Source organism: Podarcis tiliguerta (genome assembly GCF_965153285.1).
Source record: "Podarcis tiliguerta genome assembly, chromosome: 12".
Taxonomy (NCBI): Eukaryota; Metazoa; Chordata; class Lepidosauria; order Squamata; family Lacertidae; genus Podarcis; species Podarcis tiliguerta.
The window spans coordinates 20,387,482-20,410,477 of NC_139545.1; the positions used below are offsets into that span (position 1 = coordinate 20,387,482).

The 22,996-nt window shown below is 42.6% G+C and overlaps 1 protein-coding gene across 12 annotated transcripts in view; it reads left to right on the top strand.

Moving 5' to 3' along the window:
- The window catches only part of ZNF385D (zinc finger protein 385D), a 547,534-nt gene that overhangs the window by 365,648 nt on the left and 158,890 nt on the right, over positions 1-22,996 (top strand). Inside the window, exon 1 of one of the 12 annotated variants that reach the window (XM_083404988.1) lies at positions 1,062-1,221. The exons of 10 other annotated variants lie outside the window; for them this stretch is intronic. In XM_083404988.1, coding sequence (XP_083261114.1) covers positions 1,176-1,221 — 46 coding nt within the window. In that variant the 5' untranslated portion in view covers positions 1,062-1,175. Of the gene's footprint in view, positions 1-1,061; positions 1,508-22,996 lie in introns of those variants that run through there. One more of the 12 variants, XM_083404989.1, reaches the window with a different exon arrangement.

The following is a 22,996-nucleotide window of genomic DNA, read 5'->3' on the forward strand; positions in this document are numbered from 1 at the left end:
AGAGTGAGAGTTGTTGCGTAGCTAGAACAATACCATCTCGGCACAAGAAATGAGGCAGCAACAGGCTTGGAGGAACTGGGAACCTGTGGTCCCAAACAGCCAGCAAAGACTGAGCATGCTCAGTGGGCACAGGTTGCTCTCTGACTGGCTGGGGAGTGTGATGGAATGAGGATTCTGGAAGAGGAGCTAGCTGGCTGACCATGAACAGGAACACTTCCCACTGCAACATTTTGTTGCAAGTCACACTCATCTCACATTATCACCTGCGCTCTTAATTTCCTACCCTTTTAGCCATGTTCAACAGACCCTGAACATATGCAGAGTGCCTTTCTGCTCCCACTCACTATTACAAGAAAAGGTAAAGGACTCCTGGATGGTTAGGTCCAGCCAAAGGCGACTATGGGGTTGCAGCGCTCATCTCACTTTCAGGCCGAGGAAGCCGGCGTTTGTCTACAGATAGCTTTCCGGGTCCTGTGGCCAGCATGACTAAACCGCTTCTGGTGCTATGGAACACCTTGCCAGAAACCAGATCACACAGAAATGCCATTTACCTTTCCTGCCACAGCAGTACCTATTTATCTACTTGCACTGGCATGCTTTCAAACTGCTAGGTTGGCAGGAGCTGGGACAGAGCAACGGGAGCTCACCCCGTTGTGGGTATTCGAACCGCCGACCTTTCGATCAGCAAGCCCAAGCAGCTCAGTGGTTTAGACCACAACGCCACCCGCGTCCCTTTTTTACCCCATTCACTAGTTCCCATTCATGTGGGCTTGTGGTTGCAGGTGAGTAAGACCTCCCAGGCAGGTTTGAGCCCCCAACGCCTTTTTCTTTGCCATCAGAACTCAGCACTCATCACCACCTCCGTTGGCACCGAGCTACTTCTGCCAACACAGAGCACTTAAGAGCTTACCATTCCCTTAGCGGTGGTGAGATATGTTAAAACAATACCAGCTTTGTCTCGCACGCCCTCACCCCACCCTTCTGCAACACACTGTGTCAGTGGTTCCCTTTGATGCCAGCGTGAGTGTGTCTGTGTGTGTGCGCGCGCGCGCCTGCCTTACTATATAAGATTTAGCGAGAGGCAGCGTTACTTTCAACCCGGGGTCTTGGCAAGAAAACCCACGCAAAGGGGAGAAGAGGGAAGAAATGTGTTTTGTGTAGTACTCCTCGCCTTGATGTCACAGGCACGGCAAGGACATCACAAGGAGGAGTCAGATTACAGTAAGAATGGGCAGTGCAGCATGCAGCGAGAGTCAATGCTAAATCAGTGAGGGATTGTATCAGGGAGAAGAAGACTGCCTTCAAAGCCCTGATCCCAAGGAGGCTCACGCTGCTCGCTCTCGCTCTCTCTCTCTCTCCGAGGCTGGGAAATTTCCACACTATGTAGTAGTAGCATGAAAGCGGCTCGCTCCGCTTTGCATCGCAGCACCTCGGCGCGGGAGCTAATGCTGAACGCACAGCGCGCGGATCCTGGCTGCATGGTTAATGAGAAACATAATGTATTTTGGTAAGTCTCTCTGCTGGTGCCATCCTTCCTTCTGCCTCGCATCTTCTTTCTCTCCGGCAGGACGGACTGTGAACGTTGTGTGTGTGTGTGTGTGTGTGTGTGTGTCTTTCTCATTCTCCGTGGGTGCATTTCGCTGCTTCGGGGAGCCAGACCACTTCATTCACACACACCACACACGCGCGCAAACACACAAGCTGTTGCAAAGGAGGATTCCATTGTCTTAGGCTGCTCCGCACGCCTGTCTTTGCTCGTCGTGCCTTCGCTCTGTTTAGGCGCAAATAGCTCCGGCTAACGGCGAGGATCGCCACCCCCGCTGGCGTCCCCCACCGCCCCCACCCCAAAATGAACCTGTGTGCCATCTGCAGCGAGGCTTGCGAAGCGTGGGAAGTTGGAGGCAAACTTAATGCCATAATGTACGAGCCATTGCCGCACGATCTGGGATTCTGAAGTCTCTGCGCAACTATTTTTAGCCATTCCCATAGAAAAGCCCCCTTTCGCTTCGATTCCGAGAGAGGAGAAACACAATGCCTTTCTCTCTCGGCGCAGCTCTTGGCTCCTTTACCGAATACTCCCCAACCCCCCGCAGAGATTCCCAGATCTCTGGATCTTGCCAGCCCAGCGCGCCAGGCAACGAACGCATGGTGGGGGCTGAGAAGGCTCCGGAAGGTCTTGGAGCGGTTCGAAATGTTTGTGCGGCGCTGAGTTCCGATGGGAGAGCTTCCTCGGGTTTATTAGCCGCAACTGAGTGCATGTCTCCTAGCAGAGAAACATGCTGGAGCTCGGAAGTGTTTGTGTATGTTTAGTAGCCTAGCACTGCAACGCCGAGAGCTCGCAGAGACCATAGGATACAAACTACAACTTGCTGCGAGGAAAGAATTCGTGTCTTAAGAACATGAAAGGGGGAATCTCCTCTTATCCTGACTTGGAAACTAAGCTAGAGTTTATTAAGGCAGCTGAATGATGTTCAGTGATGTACAACTAGAAAGCAGGGGAATCCTGGGCTGGTCAGCAGCTTCCTTTCATTAAATATTAAACCAAGAGTTGACTTGGCACTTCGAGGAAGTCTTCCTTGCGTATTCTGCTAGGTTTATGTCAGTTCCATTTTCATTTCCAGTAAATTCCATTTTTATTTCTGCTAGCACATGCCATCCTCATTCATTTCAGTATTTCATAGAGTGTTCCGCCACCTCCCCAATTTCCCTGAAGCAATACAGTAAACGTACCCTGTATTGAAAGTTGTCTGCACATCTCCCAGAAAACTTTAATTCCTTTGTAAATCTTGTCTTGTTGAAGAGGGGAAGTGTTAAATTCTTGTACATCGTTAGATGAGGAGGTGGGGAAGCAACAATTTCTTTTTATCGTCGCGGTGCCTGATATTGTCAGTTCTGTGCTTTCCAGAAGGTCTCAATGAGCAAAAGTATTTTTCCTATGCAATTTTAAAAGTTGGGATTTCAGCTACCTATGTTTCTCTTCTTGGAGGCGTCCCCTTTAATAATGGTACTTAGATGTGCTGCTGGGGGAGCTATTAGGATAGATTTCTCTGTACTCAGTTTTGCAATAGTTGTGTCTTTGATCTCGGCAAAGACCTGTGATCAATGTTACATATGACTGCAGCTGCAGGTTTCATTGACACTAGGTGCAAGCCATCTGCTCTGTAATGAATAAAATGAATCTTTTGGGATGTTCCTTTACTTGTGTCATAAGGGTCCGAGGGCTTAATGTTTTGTTCAGCATGCTTTCACTGTTCAAAGTGTCTTTTACTGGATGCATTGATCAGCCATTCACAAATTAATCTGGATGTGCACTCTGATTTAAGTTTTTAATTATTTATTGTGGAGCATCATTGTGTCACTTTATAGGGAGTCTGCCGCCTAAGAGGGCTCAGCAACTAAGACTGCAGTTAGGCAGCTTTTGGGCATACTTTATTCTTCCTGACCTTCTTGTTCAAATAGGGGAGGGAGTTCCTTTTCAGTAGTAGATCATGTTCAGAGCACACAGCCTAAATCCTGCTTTCTTGATTTTCTCTAGCTATTGTGGAGAGTCTCTTGTTCAAACTGACAGAAGTCTAAAGCTTATAATCTCACCTGTCCCTGCTAGGAATAGAATGAAACAGCCTTAACTTGGACAGCCTTGACCAAATGGAAGGCTGAGCACCATTCACGGACCCTTTCTTCAGGAGAACAATGGCATATAATAAGCGCACTATATTTAGAAAATAGATGTATGAAAAGCACGCATATATATTTATATAGGTTTGCAAAACTGCAATGCTAGTTCTCTTTTGAAATTTCTTCTTTCTTCTGCATCTTCTGGGTGGCTTTATGTAAAGTGTTGCTAAGCTATGTTAAAAGTTTTACAAGAGACAGGAAAATTTGTCCTGCAGGTAAACATTTTATTCACTTTACTAGGCCCTACCATTAAAATGCTTCTAATTAGGGTAATGTTATGGTACAGCCTACCACCCACTGCGTTTCAAAGCTTGAAAACAGACTAGCTAGGAACCGGCCTCCTCTGCCTGCTCCAAACATTTCTATAGATTGTATGCACATTTTTCATGGCTGAAATTTGCTCCTGTGTGTATGTAGCCTCTTTCTAAACTCACCTTTGGGCACCCATTTTCATCTCTTAATAAAATCATGGATGTAGTCGATATGTGCTATAATTGATAACATTTTATTTTCTGCTCACCAGATGCGGATTGGCTTCATAATCTTTTCATACATCTTTTCAAATGACTAGAGTTTATCACTTTGATCTTCTGGTGGAATTGCAGCAGAATTATCTATTCCCACTGACTCTGTTGAGATTGGGGTGACTGTTACGTTGTTTGTTTTAATGATATTTTCAGTGGGTTGGATTCAGACTGAGCTAGCTGAATTTAGCTACCATATGATAAAATGGAAGTTTTAAGTTGTGACTAACTTGTGCCATTGAATTCAATGAGACCTTCGCTCACCTTAGTCTGGATCGCAGGGGGTTGGACTGGATGTTCCTCAGAGTCCCTTCCAACTATGATTCTGTGTCTAATCATGGGCACAATCAGCCAAGATGTTGTCCTACGTATGTCCCATGAATTAATGGGCCATAATGAATTAGAGCACTGTGCTCATGTGCAGCTCTAACTCCTATATATAGTACAGTACATTCTTCTACCCCACCCAGCACAGTATTGCCAGTTCTGACTGGCAGCCCCTCTTCAGGGCCTTAGGCAGAGATCATTCCTACCAAACGCTACATGTGGTTTATGTTGCACTCATAGAACCTCTCCCAAGAATCAAGCCCAAAGCATATAAATATTGGCAAGTAATATTTATAGCATATTTTACATTAGATTGGGGTTTTTTTTAAAAAAAAATCATGCACATCTGCCTAGGTTAATTATCTCAATCATTTAGTACTGGAAAAGGAATCTGCTGTGAACCTTCTCCACATGTTAAAAGAAGACTGTGGGTGGTTGTCAGTGCTATGGAGGTAATATTACAAAGTGGTACCTGGGGACTTGCTCTGCTCCTGTGCAGTAGATTGTGGTTCACACAGGAACACTGTTATGACTGACAGATCATTTGCTTCCAGTAGGCCTCGTCTATTTTAATAGATCTGACATGAAGTATCTACTACTGCCGATATTTCTCCTTACAGCGCAGTCGATATTATAAAGTATACTCCATTCTCCCATCCTGGGTCATCATTTAGCACTATTGCAAGGCCCCAGGTTCACTCGTGGCATGTGAGTTTGCTGAGGTTTAAGGCAACATGCGCTTCTTTCCTCGCGCTCAGGAGAGATGTAGCTTGAAGGAAAAGGCATTTTTGAGGGGGTTTGTGAGCCAGCCACGATGTCAATCAGAATAAATGCTTCGGTAATACTGCAATTACATGATTGTGCATGCTAGCTCTGAAAATCCTATAACCTCTGCAACGGAATGATGGCAGCGTGTATATAAATCACCCCATTTTGTAGAAATGTTCTTCTAAAGAGGGATGCTACAAGAGGCACAGCCTACCCTGACAATGCTTTCCTCTTATTGTTTTTGCTGCAGTACTGCCATGTTTGAGACGCTTCCATTACTCTTGCTGTTCTCTCTCTGTATTTTACGGCGAAATATATAGCAACAATGTGCTTAATCTATCAGCGCCTATCTGTTTTGGGGGAGTGCACGGTCCTCTGTAAATGGAAGCAGCAGAGAAATCTGTCACATTCTCCCATGCAGTTTAGCAGTTACTAGGGCCAGTTCTCTCTTGTTGTGAATACAGTAGTGGATATGATCTTGTCAGCCTTCATATTCCTTCATTGACTATCACTTTTTACTTCTAACATAGTTTCGTAAATGAGAAATTCATGGCGGATGAGTCATGAGAGAAAATATGCCCCCCTCCCCACAAATCTCAGAGGCACTTTAAAGAAAATATATATTGGAAATATGAAATAAATCACTTGCCATTTCATGGAAAGTGCTTCAACAGTTCCAATTTGTTTAGAAGAAGCTGCAGCGTGTATTGTGGAAGGTTATATACAGGCGAAACCTCCTCTTTCTAGTTCTGCTTATCTTCATGTATGGAATAATGAATCAGAGCAAATCTTTAAGACGACACATTAAAAAATAAAATGCTTTCAGACACCATTTATACTGAGCTGTTCACTGCACAGTATTTTACAATCAGCGTAAGCAATAAAACTGGGCTGTTAATACATAATGGATGTTGATTGCGAAAGAAGAATGTTTCTGAAGAGAATCAAGTTGGAGAATCATGAAATTCAAAAATATACCCCTTGGCATGTTTCATATTGCAAAATGTAAAGTGTGTATTCTGAAATAGGGGGTAGATAAATACATAAACAGGGAGAAAGCATTTTGTGGAAGAATCATTAGCAAGCAGAAACATTACAAATTCCTGTAGTATCTTCTGCTTACAAAGTGTTGTGGACATATCACATGCTTGTTTATTGGACATTTCTCTGGCTGCAGAAATTTTATGAAAATATGGGAGGTTTGTTTAAAAGATAAGTTACATGCATTCTTTTGATAATAGGCACTCCCAATATACCTCTTTGCAAGTGGCAAAATTGCTCAAACATATTAATTGACAGTTTCATGCTTCACAGTGGCTTCTAACTTGAAACATTTATTCAAACAAAATGTGATAGTGAAGAGCTGTATTTTCCTTAAGGAAATTTCTTACAACTGTCATTAGCACGACATGCCATAATATACTTCCCCACTCCCAACTGGAAACCATTATGTTATTAGTACTACTAATGGTACTATGCATAAAATTATAGTTAGCAGTATTTATATAGTAATGCTCCTTAGGGATTAAAGTTTTTCCACATATATTGTTTCATGAAACCTTCCTTCAGCCTTTGTAAGGTAAACCAGTATTATTAATTCCTTCTTACTGTTTTCCAGAGGCTGAAGAAATAATGGCCTCCTTAAAGTGACTTCATGAGTAAAAACGGAAATCTGAACCCATGATTTCAGGGCACATAGCTCATGATGTTAACCATTATCCTTCCATAGGATTATGCAATGGGCATTGACTGTTATGTACAGCAGTGTTATTTTTCTAGAAAAAGAGGTGCCAGAACTCACCATGAACACCTTCCTCATTCTCTTGGAACGGCAATGGCGCCCACCTGAGAAGTGCTGGAATTAAGTTCCGGCAATTTCTGGCTGAAAAAAAGCCCTCATGTACAGAAATATATATTGAAAGTGAAAAGTATTTTGGTTTATGTTTCTAATTTGTGTATGTCCAGTATATATATATATATTATCTGTGATATACTTGGCAGTCATTCCTCATTTTAGTAATCCTTTAATTTTTAGATTATTCAAGATATCCACAATGGCATATCTCCTTTAAACAAAATACTGTGAAGGAGATCACAACTCATATTTGCTCAGATATCTGACCTTGAGAAGAAAATATTTGCATTTTACATTAGACTGTGAAATGCTCTTAACGTTCAGTAAGAACTGTTTTGCCTTGCTTTTTGAGAAATGGGCTATTACATATAATTTGCTGCAAAGATTAGTGTTACAACTGAATTTCACAGATGAATGGCAGCCTTAAGAGGAGAATAAGAGACCTTATTCTGGACAAAAATACCCAAGACCCGAAGCCCTCAAATCAAATTGCTAGGGCTGAGTATGGAAAGATGCTTCACTCAGTTGCCTCATTAACCTCGTTATATGGAAGGGCACTGGAGCACAGGTCAGCCTGGTTTGAACACAATGGTTGCCTAACAAATATTTGAAACTGCAGCCTGGTTGTATGAAATTAATTTTGGAGATGTTGCTACAGACATATTGCTGTTCCCTGTGTTGTTTGGGACTGCTCTCCCCAGTTTTTACTGCCCTCTGTTTTGTCATGTGTTTGGGTATGTCAGAAGCAGTTCCAGCCCCTTCCAGTGTCCCTGTTTTCCAGGGACACCCCTGATTTAGAGAAGCTGTCCCAGTTTCTGATTTGATCCTGGAATGTACCCTTTCCTTAAAGGTAAAGGTAAAGGTACCCCTGCCTGTACGGGCCAGTCTTGACAGACTCTAGGGTTGTGCGCCCATCTCACTCAAAGAGGCCGGGGGCCAGCGCTGTCCGAAGACACTTCCGGGTCACGTGGCCAGCGTGACATCGCTGCTCTGGCGAGCCAGAGCCGCACACGGAAACGCCGTTTACCTTCCCGCTAGTAAGCGGTACCTATTTATCTACTTGCACCCGAGAGTGCTTTTGAACTGCTAGGTTGGCAGGCGCTGGGACCGAACAATGGGAGCGCACCCTGCCGTGGGGATTCGAACCGCCGACCTTTCGATCGGCAAGCCCTAGGCGCTGAGGCTTTAACCCACAGCGCCACCCGTGTCCCGTTACCCTTTCCTTAGGATGTCCCTATTTTCATTGGAGAAATGTTGGAGGGTATGGAGTTATATAACTCCTGAACTGAAGGCAGCCCTGTATAGGGAACTTTTTAAATGTCTAATGTTTTATTATGTTTTTATATATGCTGGAAGCTGTCCAGAGTTCTGGGGCAACCCAATAAGATGTGTGGGGTAGAAATAGTAAAACGATCATGATGGGATATTCCTATTTTCATCGGAGAAATATTGGAGAGCATGCAGTTTCCCCCTCCTGCCTCCAACTCATTCACAATTTTTTCAATCCCACATACGCTTGTACATTACATATGCTAGTCCTTGGATCTCCAGTAATTTTTGTTAGCTCGAGTAGTGTTCAAAGCATCTTACAGAATATTTAACAATACCATACTACTTGTCAAGATGAGATACAAAGAATAAACATGAAATGAAGCTAAAGGTCATGTGTTTGCATGAAGGCCAAGCATGCTGAGAGGAGCTCCATGGCTTGAGCCCTTCTGCCCTGCCGTGTCTATGCACTAAACAGTCCCTCTGCCCTGCTTTTTCTACAGCAGCTTTTGGCTTGAATCTAGAACAATTGGCAGCGGGATGGAGGAGCTCAGGCAAGATGCAGGCAGAAGAGAGCAGATTTAAGATTAGGTTCCAAAGGGCATGGAGTGGATCCCTGTGATAGTTTATGTTGTCCTGGAAGAGCTCAGCCAAGCTCAGTTGGAGAAGACCTTCCAGATGCCTTGACTTCCATTCTAAGCAGAGTTGATGGAAATCTGGATTCAAGCCTTGTGATGAGGCCTTGTGGAGTGGCCTCTAGGAGCACTTTCTGCCTTCTGTGAAAGGAAGGCCCTAACATGGCCATCATGTTATCAAAGCAGATGATTTTGACTTCTTGCGTGAAGGGTGTCAAGTCTTCAACCTCAGGACAGAACATGGATTATTCCTTCCCAACATAAATTGAATCCCACTTTGTGAACCATAATCTCCAGTTTCTCAGCTTTTGTGCTCCCTGTTTCAATGTTCTAATTTGCTCTTCACAAACACCTGGAAAAATTCCTGCAGACACTCCTGCTTTCTAATACAGTGGTACCTCGGGTTACAAACACTTCGGGTTACAGACTCTGCTAACCTGGAAGTACTACCTCGGGTTAAGAACTTTGCTCCAGGATGAGAACAGAAATCGTGCTCCGGCTGTGCGGCGGCAGCAGAAGGCCCCATTAGTTAAAGTGGTGCTTCAGGTTAAGAACAGTTTCAGGTTAAGAATGGACCTCCGGAATGAATTAAGTTTGTAACCAGAGATACCACTGTATAGCCATGGGACGGCCTGAGAAATGTGGAGATTTTGGAAGGCTCTTTCTAACCTAGAACTATAGGCTTTCCTGATATCAGCCTTAAAAGTCATCTCTGAACTTGATCTAAACTACTCTGCTTATTTTTCCGCCTATGAGAACAGTAAGATTGGCAGGCACATGGGAGAGGCTTTCTTATTGATGGCCTGTTCAGGCAGGTCACATCCATATAAATATGTAAGAAAGCCTTAAAGACCTATCTTTTCTTTCTACATTTTTGGGGGGAATGATTTTAAGGGGGCTACTGATGTGATGTTTATATTCTGTTTACCCACTATTTTAGGTTCTGTTGGATTAACTATTGTTAATCCAGTGGAATAATGTTATTGGTAGTTCTTAAAGTTATGTATTTATGCATTTTTATATGTTTAGCAAGTAGGTCAACTTGCGAGAAATATTTTAAAACTAGTAACACACACACACACACACACACACACACCTGCATAGAAGGGAAGGAAGATCTGTTTCAATTCTCTCTCTAGTAACCTACCCTGCACAATTCTGCTCTGCTATACTCCATATTTTTTTATTTGAATTTAAACCCTATTTTGTTTGGTGATACTGCTTTCAGTAACTAGTTTCCGGCATATGCAGTCATAGAAGTCACCACAAGATGTGACAAAATGTAATTTGCAAAGATTTCTACATCAGCATGTAGATGATTTCATTCATTTGTCCAAACATTGCCCATTAGGGAGAACATAGAAACCATCCTGAAGTATTTTCCTAGAAAAGAAGTATAATGTAAAACGAATGAATGAATAAAATGTCTAGCTACCGCTAGCAGGCACCGCGATTATCAACAGCACAATTTTGTAAAGATTCAATGCTGTTTCAGGCCCACATTAGAATGGTAGCTGCTTCCAAAAAACTTCACATGAAGTTTGTTTCATAATTATCATGGAAATAATTACTTTAAAAACAAACAAAAGCAAATTGAATGCAGCAGAACCTGAAAGACATTTGTTCTGCTTTCATAACTGCCAAGAGTTAGGAAATCAGGAACTTGCAATATAATATGTCAGATCATTTGGTCCATCTAGCTCAGTATAAACTGACTAGCAGCAATTCTCTAAGATATTGGACAGGAATCTTTTCCATCCCTACTTGGAAATGTCAGGGATTGATCCTAGGACCTTTTGCATACAGAGTATTCGCTCTGCCACTGAACCAAAAACCCTCCTCTGCAGTCACATTTGACTGCCGGTATGAGATAAAGGCTTCATAGTCTGAGACGCTTGCAAGGAGATTTGCCTGCAATGGCAATAGACCTGTGGTTCCCAAATGTTTTCTCCCACTTGAAAATGGCTGAGGGTACTGGCTGACCACTTAATGATTTTTTTCTTCCTCTTGCCTCAATTATAATGTATAATTATTTGCTGCATGCTCCAGACCACCGGAATAAAGTCTGTGGACCTCCCTTGGATGAATGACTTGGAGTAGAAGCATTTTTAAGTGTAGGCAGATCAGCTGTGGGGTTCTGGTGTTTTTCCTTTGAAACAAATACAGTGGTACCTTCAGGTTACGTACGCTTCAGGTTACAGACTCCAGTAACTCAGAAATAGTACCTCGGGTTAAGAACTTTGCTTCAGGATGAGAACAGAAATCGTGCAGTGGCAGTGCGGCAGCAGCAGAAGGCCCCATTAGCTAAAGTGGTGCTTCAGGTTAAGAACAGACCTCCGGAACGAATTAATTACTTAACCCAAGGTACCACTGTAAAAGGTTGAGGCTGGGGGACACGTACTGAGGATGGTCCCAGTGGCCCATAAAAACCTAAATTAAATAGCGTTTTAAATAAAACCAAATTATGCAAGATAAGTCTATTAGCAGTGACATCTATATGGATGAACTACTAAGTCAAGACACCGTATAACTGAATACAAACCATGGTTGTGTGTCCACTGCCATAATGAACTCCTGGGAAGCTTATTGGAGGCAGGTAGCCTGCCATGGGAAACACATAGAAACATAAAATTGTAGAGTTTTATTTATTATTTTATTTCTTAGATTTGTACACCACCTTATACCTGCAGGAAAGGACCCTGAGGGTCATCTAGTCCAACCCCCTGCAGGAATATGCAGGAATATGCAGCTGTCTCATACAGGGATCAAACCTGCAACCTTGCTGTTATCAGCAGCACGCTCCAACCAACTGAGCTATCCAGGCCATGGATAGCATTGGAAGGGCCCTTTGTCTGATCCAACAGCATTTCCCTCCCTGTTCTTAAACTGTAGCTCACCCTGGATAAGACTGCTTTGATTTGGGCACTGTTTGTCATTTCTGCTCCACACTACATTTAAGTCACCCCGGGGCTTTTGCAGGTACAATTCATCTTTGTCCCTTCGGCCGCAGACAACACAAGTCCTTGGGCAAGGCAAATGACAGCAGAAAATGACCATAGAGGAGAACCAAATACTCCCCATACCAGCTATTTTCTTCTCCAGTCATATCTCTGCCCTCCCAAAGCAGATGGGAGCTGCATGAGCAACACAAACACAAGCTCCATTTGAGGTTGATCAAGTAACAGTGGCAAAGAGCTGTGTGGAGTGAGGAATACACTGCCCTAGCCCATGTGTCCTCTAGAGGCCTTAGGCTTTCCTGGATGTTTGATGATGCAGACCTGCCTTCCTTCAATTCCTGCACTGAGTCACACATGGACAGGTTTCAGCACACCTGTACAAGCCCCACGTGCCACAGACCTGCTGAGCGAGCTGCCCAACAGTTGTATCACAGGAAGCTCCACTATTCTTTTTCTTTTCATTTTTTTTCAATTTGCCTAGTAGAATTGATGCACACAGGCATACTTATCACTTGATGACAGCAACGCGAAACTGTTGTTTGCACATGTGAAATACAGATTAAACGCCACAGGCAGAGCTTTCGTAGCTATTGACCCCAAGATGGAGGCAGTTCACAGATTTGGTAGTGAGGTATTAAGTGCTCTATCTTCGGGTGATAGTGACTTTATGAGCTGACCCAAATAGGCCCATGTGAGATATTTAAGTTTGCCTGTTTTGAAAGCTTATCAGTTCTGATCACAGGGAAAGCTTCTCTCTGTAGGAAAACTCTGAGCTTCTATGTGCAAAATTCTCACTGCCCCATTGCCTCCTCCAATTAATCATCATCTCCTCCATTTCCAGGGCACATCTAGGTTCCCATGGAGCCCTGATTTGCCCTGAGATAGGTCTATTGCATCTTCTGCTGGGGTTGGGGACCCCAGGCCTGGGGGGCAAACATGGCCTTCCTGGCTTCTCTGTCTGACTCTTGGGACTCTCCTGAGACCACAGCCCTCATGAGTCCTGCTCCATGCTCCTCTTGAGTGGTTTTGCCTAGCTTGGATTTGTCCTTGAACAAATCCAATGCCTCTTGCTTGGCTAGGTGGATGACCGAGAGATGTGTGAGTGTGTGTGGAAGATAAGCAACTGTAAAAAGTCCACATTTACATTTATTGCTTTGCTTACTTTTGTCTCTGGCCCCGTGTACCACCGGCATGTGGCCCCCAAAAGATTGACCAAGTGTGAATGTGGCTTTCAGGCTGAAAAAGCTATCTCGCTTGAAAAAAGCTATTTCAAAAGAACACCTGAGAAACTCAGATTAAAAGAGGACTTTTTAAGTACATGTGTGTGTGTGTGTCTGTGTCTGTATACAATCCAGTTCAACAGGACAGAAAGCAGTTTAAAAGTGCCTGCCTTAAAATGTAATCATATCTGATGCCCTGAACACATTCCACCCTAAATGCTAGGGTGGTTAGCTAAATGCTAACCATTCAAAATAGTCTTACATGGAGCTGTGTCTATTTCAACTGACGTGTTTGTGGAAAATGGTATTATTCACCGTGACTAATAGTATGAGAATCTGGATCTTGGCTATTACATGCAGTTTGAACAACTCCTTGATTGTTTTTTACACCCTAAAGTCTTTCGGTTTTTAATGGCAATTCACACCAGCTACAATACTGAGAATACCCTGTGGTGTCTGTTAGCAGTACATGTAGAGCTAGTTGATATTTTAGCAGGGCTCTTTCAGATCCATATGCTTTACTTCAATCAAAAAATTATATTGCATCTGATTAATATGGCCTATCTATATTGGTGTAAAATCGAGAAACGTGTTTATCTTTTTTTAGATCCCGGGGAGAAGGCTTTCACAGTTTGGATGAGCAATCAGGAAAAAAAGGCTCCCTCCCCTTGACCTTGCTTACTATTGAGTGTAGTAACTCATGAGGACAGGAGATGATAATGCTTGTGTTTTCCAATACAGTACCCCATCCTTATGGTAAGGATCAATAGATTTAAAAGCGGAGCTTTGACAAGATTTTTAGCTGTAAATGCAGAAGGAAAATTGGCAAGCAACTTACCTTGGCAGAGCATTCAAGATCCCTGGATTTTTGTTTTGACTTAGCTGAGTCACTACTCAGCACAAATGGGAGCCACTATTATCTCTACAGTCCAGTGTTTAGCAAATGGGTTATTGTTTGTCAACATTGCCTGTGGAAGCCAATCCAGTCACTTTCTGTCAAGACTCGCCATTTATCAAAAGCATTTATTCTGTCAAGGATTTGACTATTGGATGAAAAGCATATTGTTCTAGGACTGTTCTAGCATTCTTGGCAAATGCTGCAGCTGGAAACAACAAACTGTGTGCCAGCTGTGTGCCTACATGAACTTACCTGCAGTTGAACAACTTATAACAACCTAAATCTTATGGGCATTTCTGTGGTAGTTGCATCACTGGGGGTGGTGTTTTGTTGTAGTTGTTTTTACAGAATATGGTAAGATCATTTGTTTACACCACCAACACCACATTCCTTTGGTACCATAATGTCATGTTCTAGGACTTTGTGGTGGTAGAACAATTAGAAGAACTACCTCTAAACACTCACTTGCTGGTGCAAGCCAATCTTAGGATCAAGTCATAAGAAGACCCATTAGGAAGCAAGGGATTACTGCAAATAGAAATATATATATATATCTTACATTGCTCAACTTTACAAACCTCACCATGATGCGCTTCTAAAGTCTTTTCAGAACACATACACGGATATATTTTGCAACAGCCTTAATGTCCCCATACGACCCAGAGTAAGGATATTGAAGATATATTTGTATATATAAACATGTATTCATTACCTTATTTAATCTATCAATTACATTTGTTCAGATTCATGTGACTTTAACAACTAAAGCTTGTGGAGTATGAATACCAGTTATTTATATCACAGTGTGTTTGGCAGAAGAATTCTGTCTCCAGGTCCATTCAGTCCTAAGCTTTTTGCAAAACCTGCTGTTTACATGAATCAGTAGCTATGCTAGGTTTACATCATTTGAGATGTTAAGGAACAGAAAACAATTTGTTTGGTTTGCCTGGCATTCATAGGGCAGTTGGCCTAAGAAACTGCCCTACACAGAGTTAGAGCAATGGCCCTTTTATCTTAGTACCGTCTGCACTGATTGCCAGTGAGTTTTACAGAATTTCACACTAGTGGTGATAGCCAAAGAAAGTTGGGTTGTACTTCAAAATACCCTACTTGAATCTGAAATGTAAACTATGCCACTTATACCCATGTTCTTTTGGAACTTGGATCTCAAAATCAAAGTCAATATCCAAATTTTGAGTTTCTTAAAAATAATCTAAGATGTAAAGTCTATTCTTAGCACTAAGCAGCAGCTGGAAAACTAGTGATGACGAGCAACTTCTGGATTGAATTGGATTTTCTGAGCTTTCTCAGAGAAGGTTGAAATTTTCTGTGAGGTTGCCGAGTCCAAGGAAGCTTAGAAAGATACCCATGGGAGATCTTCCTCAGTACTTTTTTATGACTGGTGCGTCGTCCTCCCAAATGGCTTAAATGTTATTTGACAATTGCAGAGATTTAATCCTTAAATTATTAGTTTCCTAGTACAACAGAGGCTCAAGAGTGTGCAGAGACCATCCACTGTTGCAGGGGGGCCTGGGAACTGTACTTTTAAATGGAAATATGTAGTTCCTGATTTTTCACTTGTAATCTTAAAACCATGTGCTTCCATTGCCCCAAGGACTCCACCTAGCTTCACAAGAAAGTCTGAGGGATCGTCAAGCCTTGTGGAACACTGGGCAGCTTACAAATACATAAAACATAATAAAGCATCAAACATTAAAAACTTCCCAATACAGGGCTGCCTTCAGATGTCTTTTAAAAGTTGTATAGTTCTTTATCATGACATCTGAAGGGAGGGTGTTCCACAGGGAGGGCACCACTCCCGAGAAGGCCCTCTGCCTGGTTCCCTGTAACTTCCCTTTTCGCAATGAGGGAACCAACAGAAGACCCTCGGAGAGGGACCTCATAAGGCTTGGTGTGACCCCTACTGAAAATTATAATCTATAAATATTCCCATAAGTGATGGATCTTTTAAAAAAGCAAAAAGCAAAAAAATCGGAACGTGTTTTCTAAGTGAATATCTAGTAGTTAATGACTTTCACATGGAGAAACTTACCATTAACAGCAACATATTTTTGCTGAGTGCAAACCTCCTCTGCTTCCCAGCGTTTGATGGTTTTTGATAGTATCTGCTGAGTCTTACAAGTTATTTTTCTGCTGGGCATTTCTGCCCAGCTGCTGCATTTAGGGTATTAGAAGTACAGTGGTACCTTGGTTCCCGAATGGCTTGGCTCCCGAACAAATCGGCTCCTGAACGCCGCAAACCTGGAAGTGAGTGTTCCAGTTTGCGAACGTTTCTCGGGTGCTGAATGTCCAACACGGCTTCCGATAGAGTGCAGGAAGCTCCTGCAGCCAATCGGAAGCTGTACCTTGGTTTTTGAACCATTTTGGGAGTCGAGCGGACTCCCAGAACGGATTAAGTTTGAGAACAAAGGTACCACTGTATTTGTGTTGTACCTGTTGCTTAGTTTCATATTTTGTACCTTAATTTTCTATAGTTGCCTTGAGTGTCTCTTATTATATAAGTCAGGGGTGGGCCAGATCTTTATTTTCTTCCAATCCATGGGTCAACTTTGATAGGTGGGTAGGGCTGGCCACCTGCCAGTCATCTGATATAATGAAAATGTCAGGTGACTAACAGGTGGGCAGTCTTGGCCACCTGTCAAAACTAACCCACAGGGGTGGGATCTGCTTTTTACCAGCACATCTAAAAAATGCAATAAATCTTCTTCATTGCGAGCATAAGGCTACCCACTTCCCTGTGGTATCTTCCCATGGTGGGCATACCCACATTTCTTGTTGGTAATGGAAATGTGGTAGATGTAGCAGATACTACAAGCACCCATGCACTTGTATGCATATGTGTGTTTCTCTATGGTAAACACTCATCAGTCACCAGCACATGTTTAAACATTCAACGTTAACCTACTTTACAATATAGCTGCCAACTTTCGAGTAGCAATTATATTTTGCTAGTATTGAACTCATTTCAATGCTCTTTTGGGACCCTGCTACCAGACCTATATGCACACTTGAAATCTGGTTGTTTTCGCTTCAAATTGTTACCTGTGTTTGGTGGTAATCTAAAAGAGATTGTGACACAGCTGAAAGAACAACTACACAACCCCTGCTTTTAAGAGGGAGCTGGAAGTATTCAGAGACAAGGTCTCCTGCTCAATCCCTTCCCATTTTCTTTTAGTATTTGAAGTTTGTATTGTTTAAACTAGGAAGAAATGTCTTCCCATCAGAGCAGAGTTAACTTAAAAGTGCTACTTTGGAACTGTCTAGTGAGCAATATTTGTTTGATGGAAAATTGGTATGAGGCAACACAAAGTGTTGGGATGATGGACTATAATGCAGGTATAAGCTGAGGCAGTGTTCTCTGTGCAAACCAGTGGCGTTGCGTGGGTTGTCAGCACCCGGGGCAAGGCAAGTAATTTGTGCCCCCCGCTGCACTGTCCCTCCCCTCGCTCTCTCTCCGCACTGCACCGCATGCCTGGCACCCCCCCCTCCACAGTGGGCGGCGACCTGGCGGCTTGGATCGGATTTGCACAGCCAGCACTGCAGTGAGAGAGAGTGAGTGAGCCAGGTAGGGGCAGAGAGCTGCGAGTGCGAGCACGCCCCCCGATGTTGTGGCCGGTGCGGCCGGCCCCCCCTGCACCCCCCACGCTACGCCACTGGTGCAAACTGAGGGTGACCCATAACTTTCCTGGGGCATTTTAAAGGAGTATGGGAGCCACACTCAGGCTGTGTAAAGTTCCAGCTAGGCTAGTGTCTTACTTGTGGTTTTTCGCCTGGATAGCCTTTTGTCTGCTTCTATCAGAGCCAACTTACAATCACATTTAATAGAATCTTTTTAAACAAATGCACAGTATTTCTTTGAAAAGTAGGGACTTTCCTAACACCTCACTCTCCTGGGCTTGCTAGCTGAAATGAATTCTTACTGTGGCAGTCTAAAAAAAGAGATGTTTCTCCATGTGGGTTTTTTTTTCTTTGACTGGCAAGGGTACTCGTATACTGAATTTATCGTAAGTGCTTATTTGCTAAGGTGGATTGCCTGATTGACGTGACCTTTTCCTCTTCAACTATTTCAAGCCCCTAAAAAATTGAGGCTCAAGGGAGAGACTTAGTTTGCCTATTAGTAAACTCCACCCTGCAGCCCCACAGAGTGTGAGAGTGATATTTGGGTCCGGTGCAAAGAAGAGAAAACTAGAGATATGTGAAACTAATGACTTTATTTCTGCAGAACTCCCTATGATTCTGACTTAATGTCAGAATGCCTATAGGGCATCATGGATATCTTTACTTTTCCAAACAACACTCTTGTTTAAAATGGATGTGTGTTATGAGAGAGATGGCAAATGCATGCATGTATTTTACACATGCAAATTCATGGCTCCATGACTTACATTTTCAGCACTAAGTGTGCATTATCCAGTTCGCACAAAAAGGCTGCAAACAGCAGCAGCAGAACTGACAAGCTTTCTTCCCACCTGCCAGTGGAGAAAAGCCCCTTCACTGCAGAGGCGAAACTGACAAGGGGTTTCAAATCCCTCCCCAATTTCACCTCTACCTAAAAGAGCCACTCAGGTCTCACTACAGAGGTGGAAGGGAAGCTTGTAAATTTGACTTCTTAGGTTTTCAGCTTGTGCACACACTTGTCCAAGTGACTGGATCATACATTCAATCACATCTAGTTTTTCCTCTGATCTTTTTTTCTTCACCAGTGTGACAAAAAAATGCACATGTAACCACCATTATATGCCCCCTGATATGAGTTAAATCAGCTAGAACCAAGATCTGCGATAGTCTGAGATATTTGTCAACACCAGCAGAGCTGCAATATATCATTGTAAAATAAAAGTCCTGGTAGATTAGGGCAGATTATCTGCACATCCTGGTAGTTTAATAAAAACCAAACCAGAAACACTTATTTTACCCAGCCATTTTGTACTTTCTAAACACTGAACTGTTTTGAGCATTCTCATTCTAATCTAGTTTTTTGCGTGAAGACCGTATTGAAATTCTCCAAAGAGCACTCTCTCTCTCTCAGCATACCCTCCAGCATTTCTCTGATGAAAATAGGGACGCCCTATTCAACAAACAAACAAACAAACAAACAAACCCTGTCTGTATGACTAGGTTGCTCCAGCCACTCTGGGTGGCTTCCAATATATATAAAAGCATTAAAAAATTTTAAAAAACAGGGCTGCCTTCAGATGGCTTCAATGTTGGATACCCACCAACCCACCATAATTTCTCTGATGAAACTAGGGATGTCCTAAGGAAAAGTGGGACATTCTGGGATCAAATCAGAAACTGGGACAGCTTCTATAAATCCAGGATTATCCCTGGAAAATAGGGACACTTGGAGGGTTGGTCTGTCTCTATGCGGTACACCTGGATTGTCAAGCTTTCCCATTTAATGACTATATCAAAGAAGTTCTTTGTTAGCTCTGTAAAAACGAAGTAGATCCTTTTTGTGCATTGTGTGAAAATTAAACTCCACAAGCATTGTGCGGAAAATCACCTGGCCTGCAGCTCATTTACTGGGGCTTTCTTGGTTCCCTCTCACAAGACCAATAACTTCACAGAACAGGCTATTGACAGTGGGATATTACTTTATGACATTTTATTGGATCTCAGATTTTCAGCCCTTTTGATTGGGATTTGGTTCTTTCCGTTTGCAAACACATTGAGGAGTTTGCTCTTCAGTCTCCTCTGCTTCAGATGCAGTCACATCACCCCATCCCTGTTTCCCAAGAAGTCACATCTCTGAAAGGAGTGCACCTAATTTTTAGTTAATCCTTCATGCTTGTTTTCAGAATCTTATGCTGATGGAGAAGTATCTTCTTGCTATATCTGAAGATGGTTTGGAGAGAGAAAGATGATGAAAGTAACATGGTTAAAAGTTTTCTCTGAAGTGTTTGATCTGCTCAATATCCTTAGGTAGCATTTGTGTTTGAGCTCATCACTATGTGGGTCATTAAGAGGCAGTAGTTTGTTGTTGAGTAGACCAAACAAGACAAAGCCAAGTATACTTCTTTCTGCTACCTCTTAGACTGAACAATTTAGGTTTATATGCTTGCATTTAAATAGCTTTATTATTCTCCTATTTCTATGGATTCAACATCTGTCAACTATTCACCCATTGCACAAAATGCTCGGTGATACCAAAACACATAATTAGTGGGTCTATGGATGCAATGTGAACCGTACCTAGTTTGTGTTAAGTGTTTCGGTAGGGTTGCCATATTTCAAAAAGTGAAAATCTGGACTCAAAAGTTGTTGAGCTTTTTTAAGTTTGCCCAAAGTTGGTGGCATAAACGCAAAAAAATTGATGTTTTTGAGCTCTTTTTAAGGGAAATCGCGAAAAATGACACATGTCTGGATTTCCCCAGACATTTCACTGATTTCCGCCCAGGCACTGCTTCCGACTGCAGTATTCCGGTTATGTCCGGGAAATTCTGGATGTATGGCAACCCTTTTCTTCAGCATTATTTCCATTGTAGCTTTTCACTTACAAAAACCTACTCTCAGTTTTGTCAGCACTGCTGCTACTTGGCCAAAGATACAGTGGTGCCTCACAAGACGAAATTAATTCGTTCCGCGAGTCTCTTGGTCTAGCGGTTTTTTCGTCTTGCTAAGCAACCCTATTAGCGGCTTAGCGGATTAGCGCTATTAGCGGTTTAGCGGCTATTAAAGGCTTAAGGGATTAGCGGATTAGCTGCTAAAAGGCTATTAGCGGTTTAGCGGCTTAGAAAAAGGGGGTGGGAAGTGGGAAAAAAATCTCAAGACTCCAAGACATTTTCGTCTTGCGAAGCAAGCCCATAGGGAAATTCATCCTGTGAAGCGCATCGAAAAACGGAAAACCCTTTCGTCTAGCAGGTTTTCCGTCTTGCGAGGCATTCGTCTTGCAGGGTACCACTGTACTTTTATTTGCTTTCCTTCTACTGATTCTGAAGATGTGCATGCTAATGGACTTAAACACCGCAGCCATTTGAATGCTCCCCCCCCCAGCTTAAATAGCAGGGTACACAGAGCAAAATGCTGATTTTTCTACATGTGTTAGCAACAGATTTTGCATAGCAACACGCAACAGCTGTGTGCACTGCATATATCATTGTGGTTCAAAGTATAATTTAGTTGTCAAAAGAATATAATAAAGCACTGGTAACACTCCCTGTTTGACGTCTGTCTTTATCCAAGGAGAAATTCTATGGATGTTGTCCAAATATAAATGGCAGCAAATTAGCCAAAGATCTACAAGGGACTGCGCCATCCGTCATAGGGACAGAAGTGTAGAACTGGATCAGTATCATTCAGAAGAAGAATTTTATTTTATATTTTGAGAGAGACACACTTGGTCTTTGGAATGTCGTGAGACCACTCTCATTCCAAAGACTGGACTTGCACCTGAAATCCACTTAATATTTGGAATGCAGTGAGTGCTAGCCCTTGATGGAAAATGTTGATACAAGCTGTGCAAACTTCATTGGTATATAATTTCAGTTATATACGTGAAAATATGACTTGTTTTATCTCCTTCACATGCACTGAGCTTTAGGTTAAAATAAATCAGGCAAACTTTGTTTATTATTCATTTGAGAAATGTCTGTATTGCCATTCATTGTTGCTATTATCAGGTGGGTTACAAACAAAAAATGTAGTTTAAAGATACAACTGAACAGGAGCAGATAAAAATACATGAATTAAAAAACATAGATTATAAATACACGATACAGCAATACATAATGTTGTAGGTCATGGGTAGGCAAACTAAGGTCCAGGGTCCGGATGTGGCCCAATCGCCTTCTAAATCCGGCCCACGGACTGTCCGGGAATCAGCGTGTTTTTACATGAGTAGAATGTGTCCTTTTATTTAAAATGCATCTCTGGGTTATTTGTGGGGCATAGGAATTTGTTCACACCCCTCCCCAAAATATAGTCCGGCCCCCAAAAGGTTTGAGGGACAGTGAACTGGCCCCCTTCTGAAAAGGTTTGCTGACCCCTGTTGTAGGTCATCCCATTGCACAACACAAGTAACTGGCATCACATAAATGCTTGGGTAAATAGATCTATTTTAAGTTGGCACTGAAAAGAAGTCACATCAACCGCACCTCAGAGGGAGGGCAGTCTGCAAGTGAGGCCCCACCACAAAGAGGGCTCTTTTCCAGCATCATTGCATCCATCCTGGTAACAAGACATTGAGAATGGCTTTCCCTGAAAATCTCAGCACCCGGGCAGACTCATATTGCTCTTTTCGTGATTTGTATCATCCTGTGCGCTTTTGCAAAGTTGGTTAATATTGCTTGCACACTACCTTAAATATCTTGAAGCGCCTTCTCCCATTTATTCTCTGCTTTGCTAAGGTCTGTAGATTCAGCAAGGTTCCCTTTCTGAGATTGATTTTCTTTGGCGTGTGGAGCAGAGCACCACAAAAAATCTAAATAAAAAAAAAATCTTTCCATATCCTGTGTATCAAACTATCTGTGATTATTTTTCAGGAGTAGTGCTTTTCAACTGAAATGGTATGAGCGCTGCCAGTTGAAAAAAATATATGAAAAAATGTGATGGAAAGGCAGTGGAACTTTTTTCCCTGCAATCTAAACTTCAGCATATCCAAGAGCAGGCCTTTGGACCTTTCAGTGAGATTGGCTTTCCCCTCTAAATATCTGAAGTCTTGCCTGCGCTGGAATTTACTCCCTTAAAAGGCACAACAGATCCATAGCTTGAGAGACACTTAAAAGGCTTTCCATTTTGTCAAGCTTCGGGGCACTTTGATATCAATACCTATATATCAATTTAGTGTGTTGAATACACCACAGTATGGCAAAGCTGTTGGTGGGGAGACCTGCGTACACAGCCAGA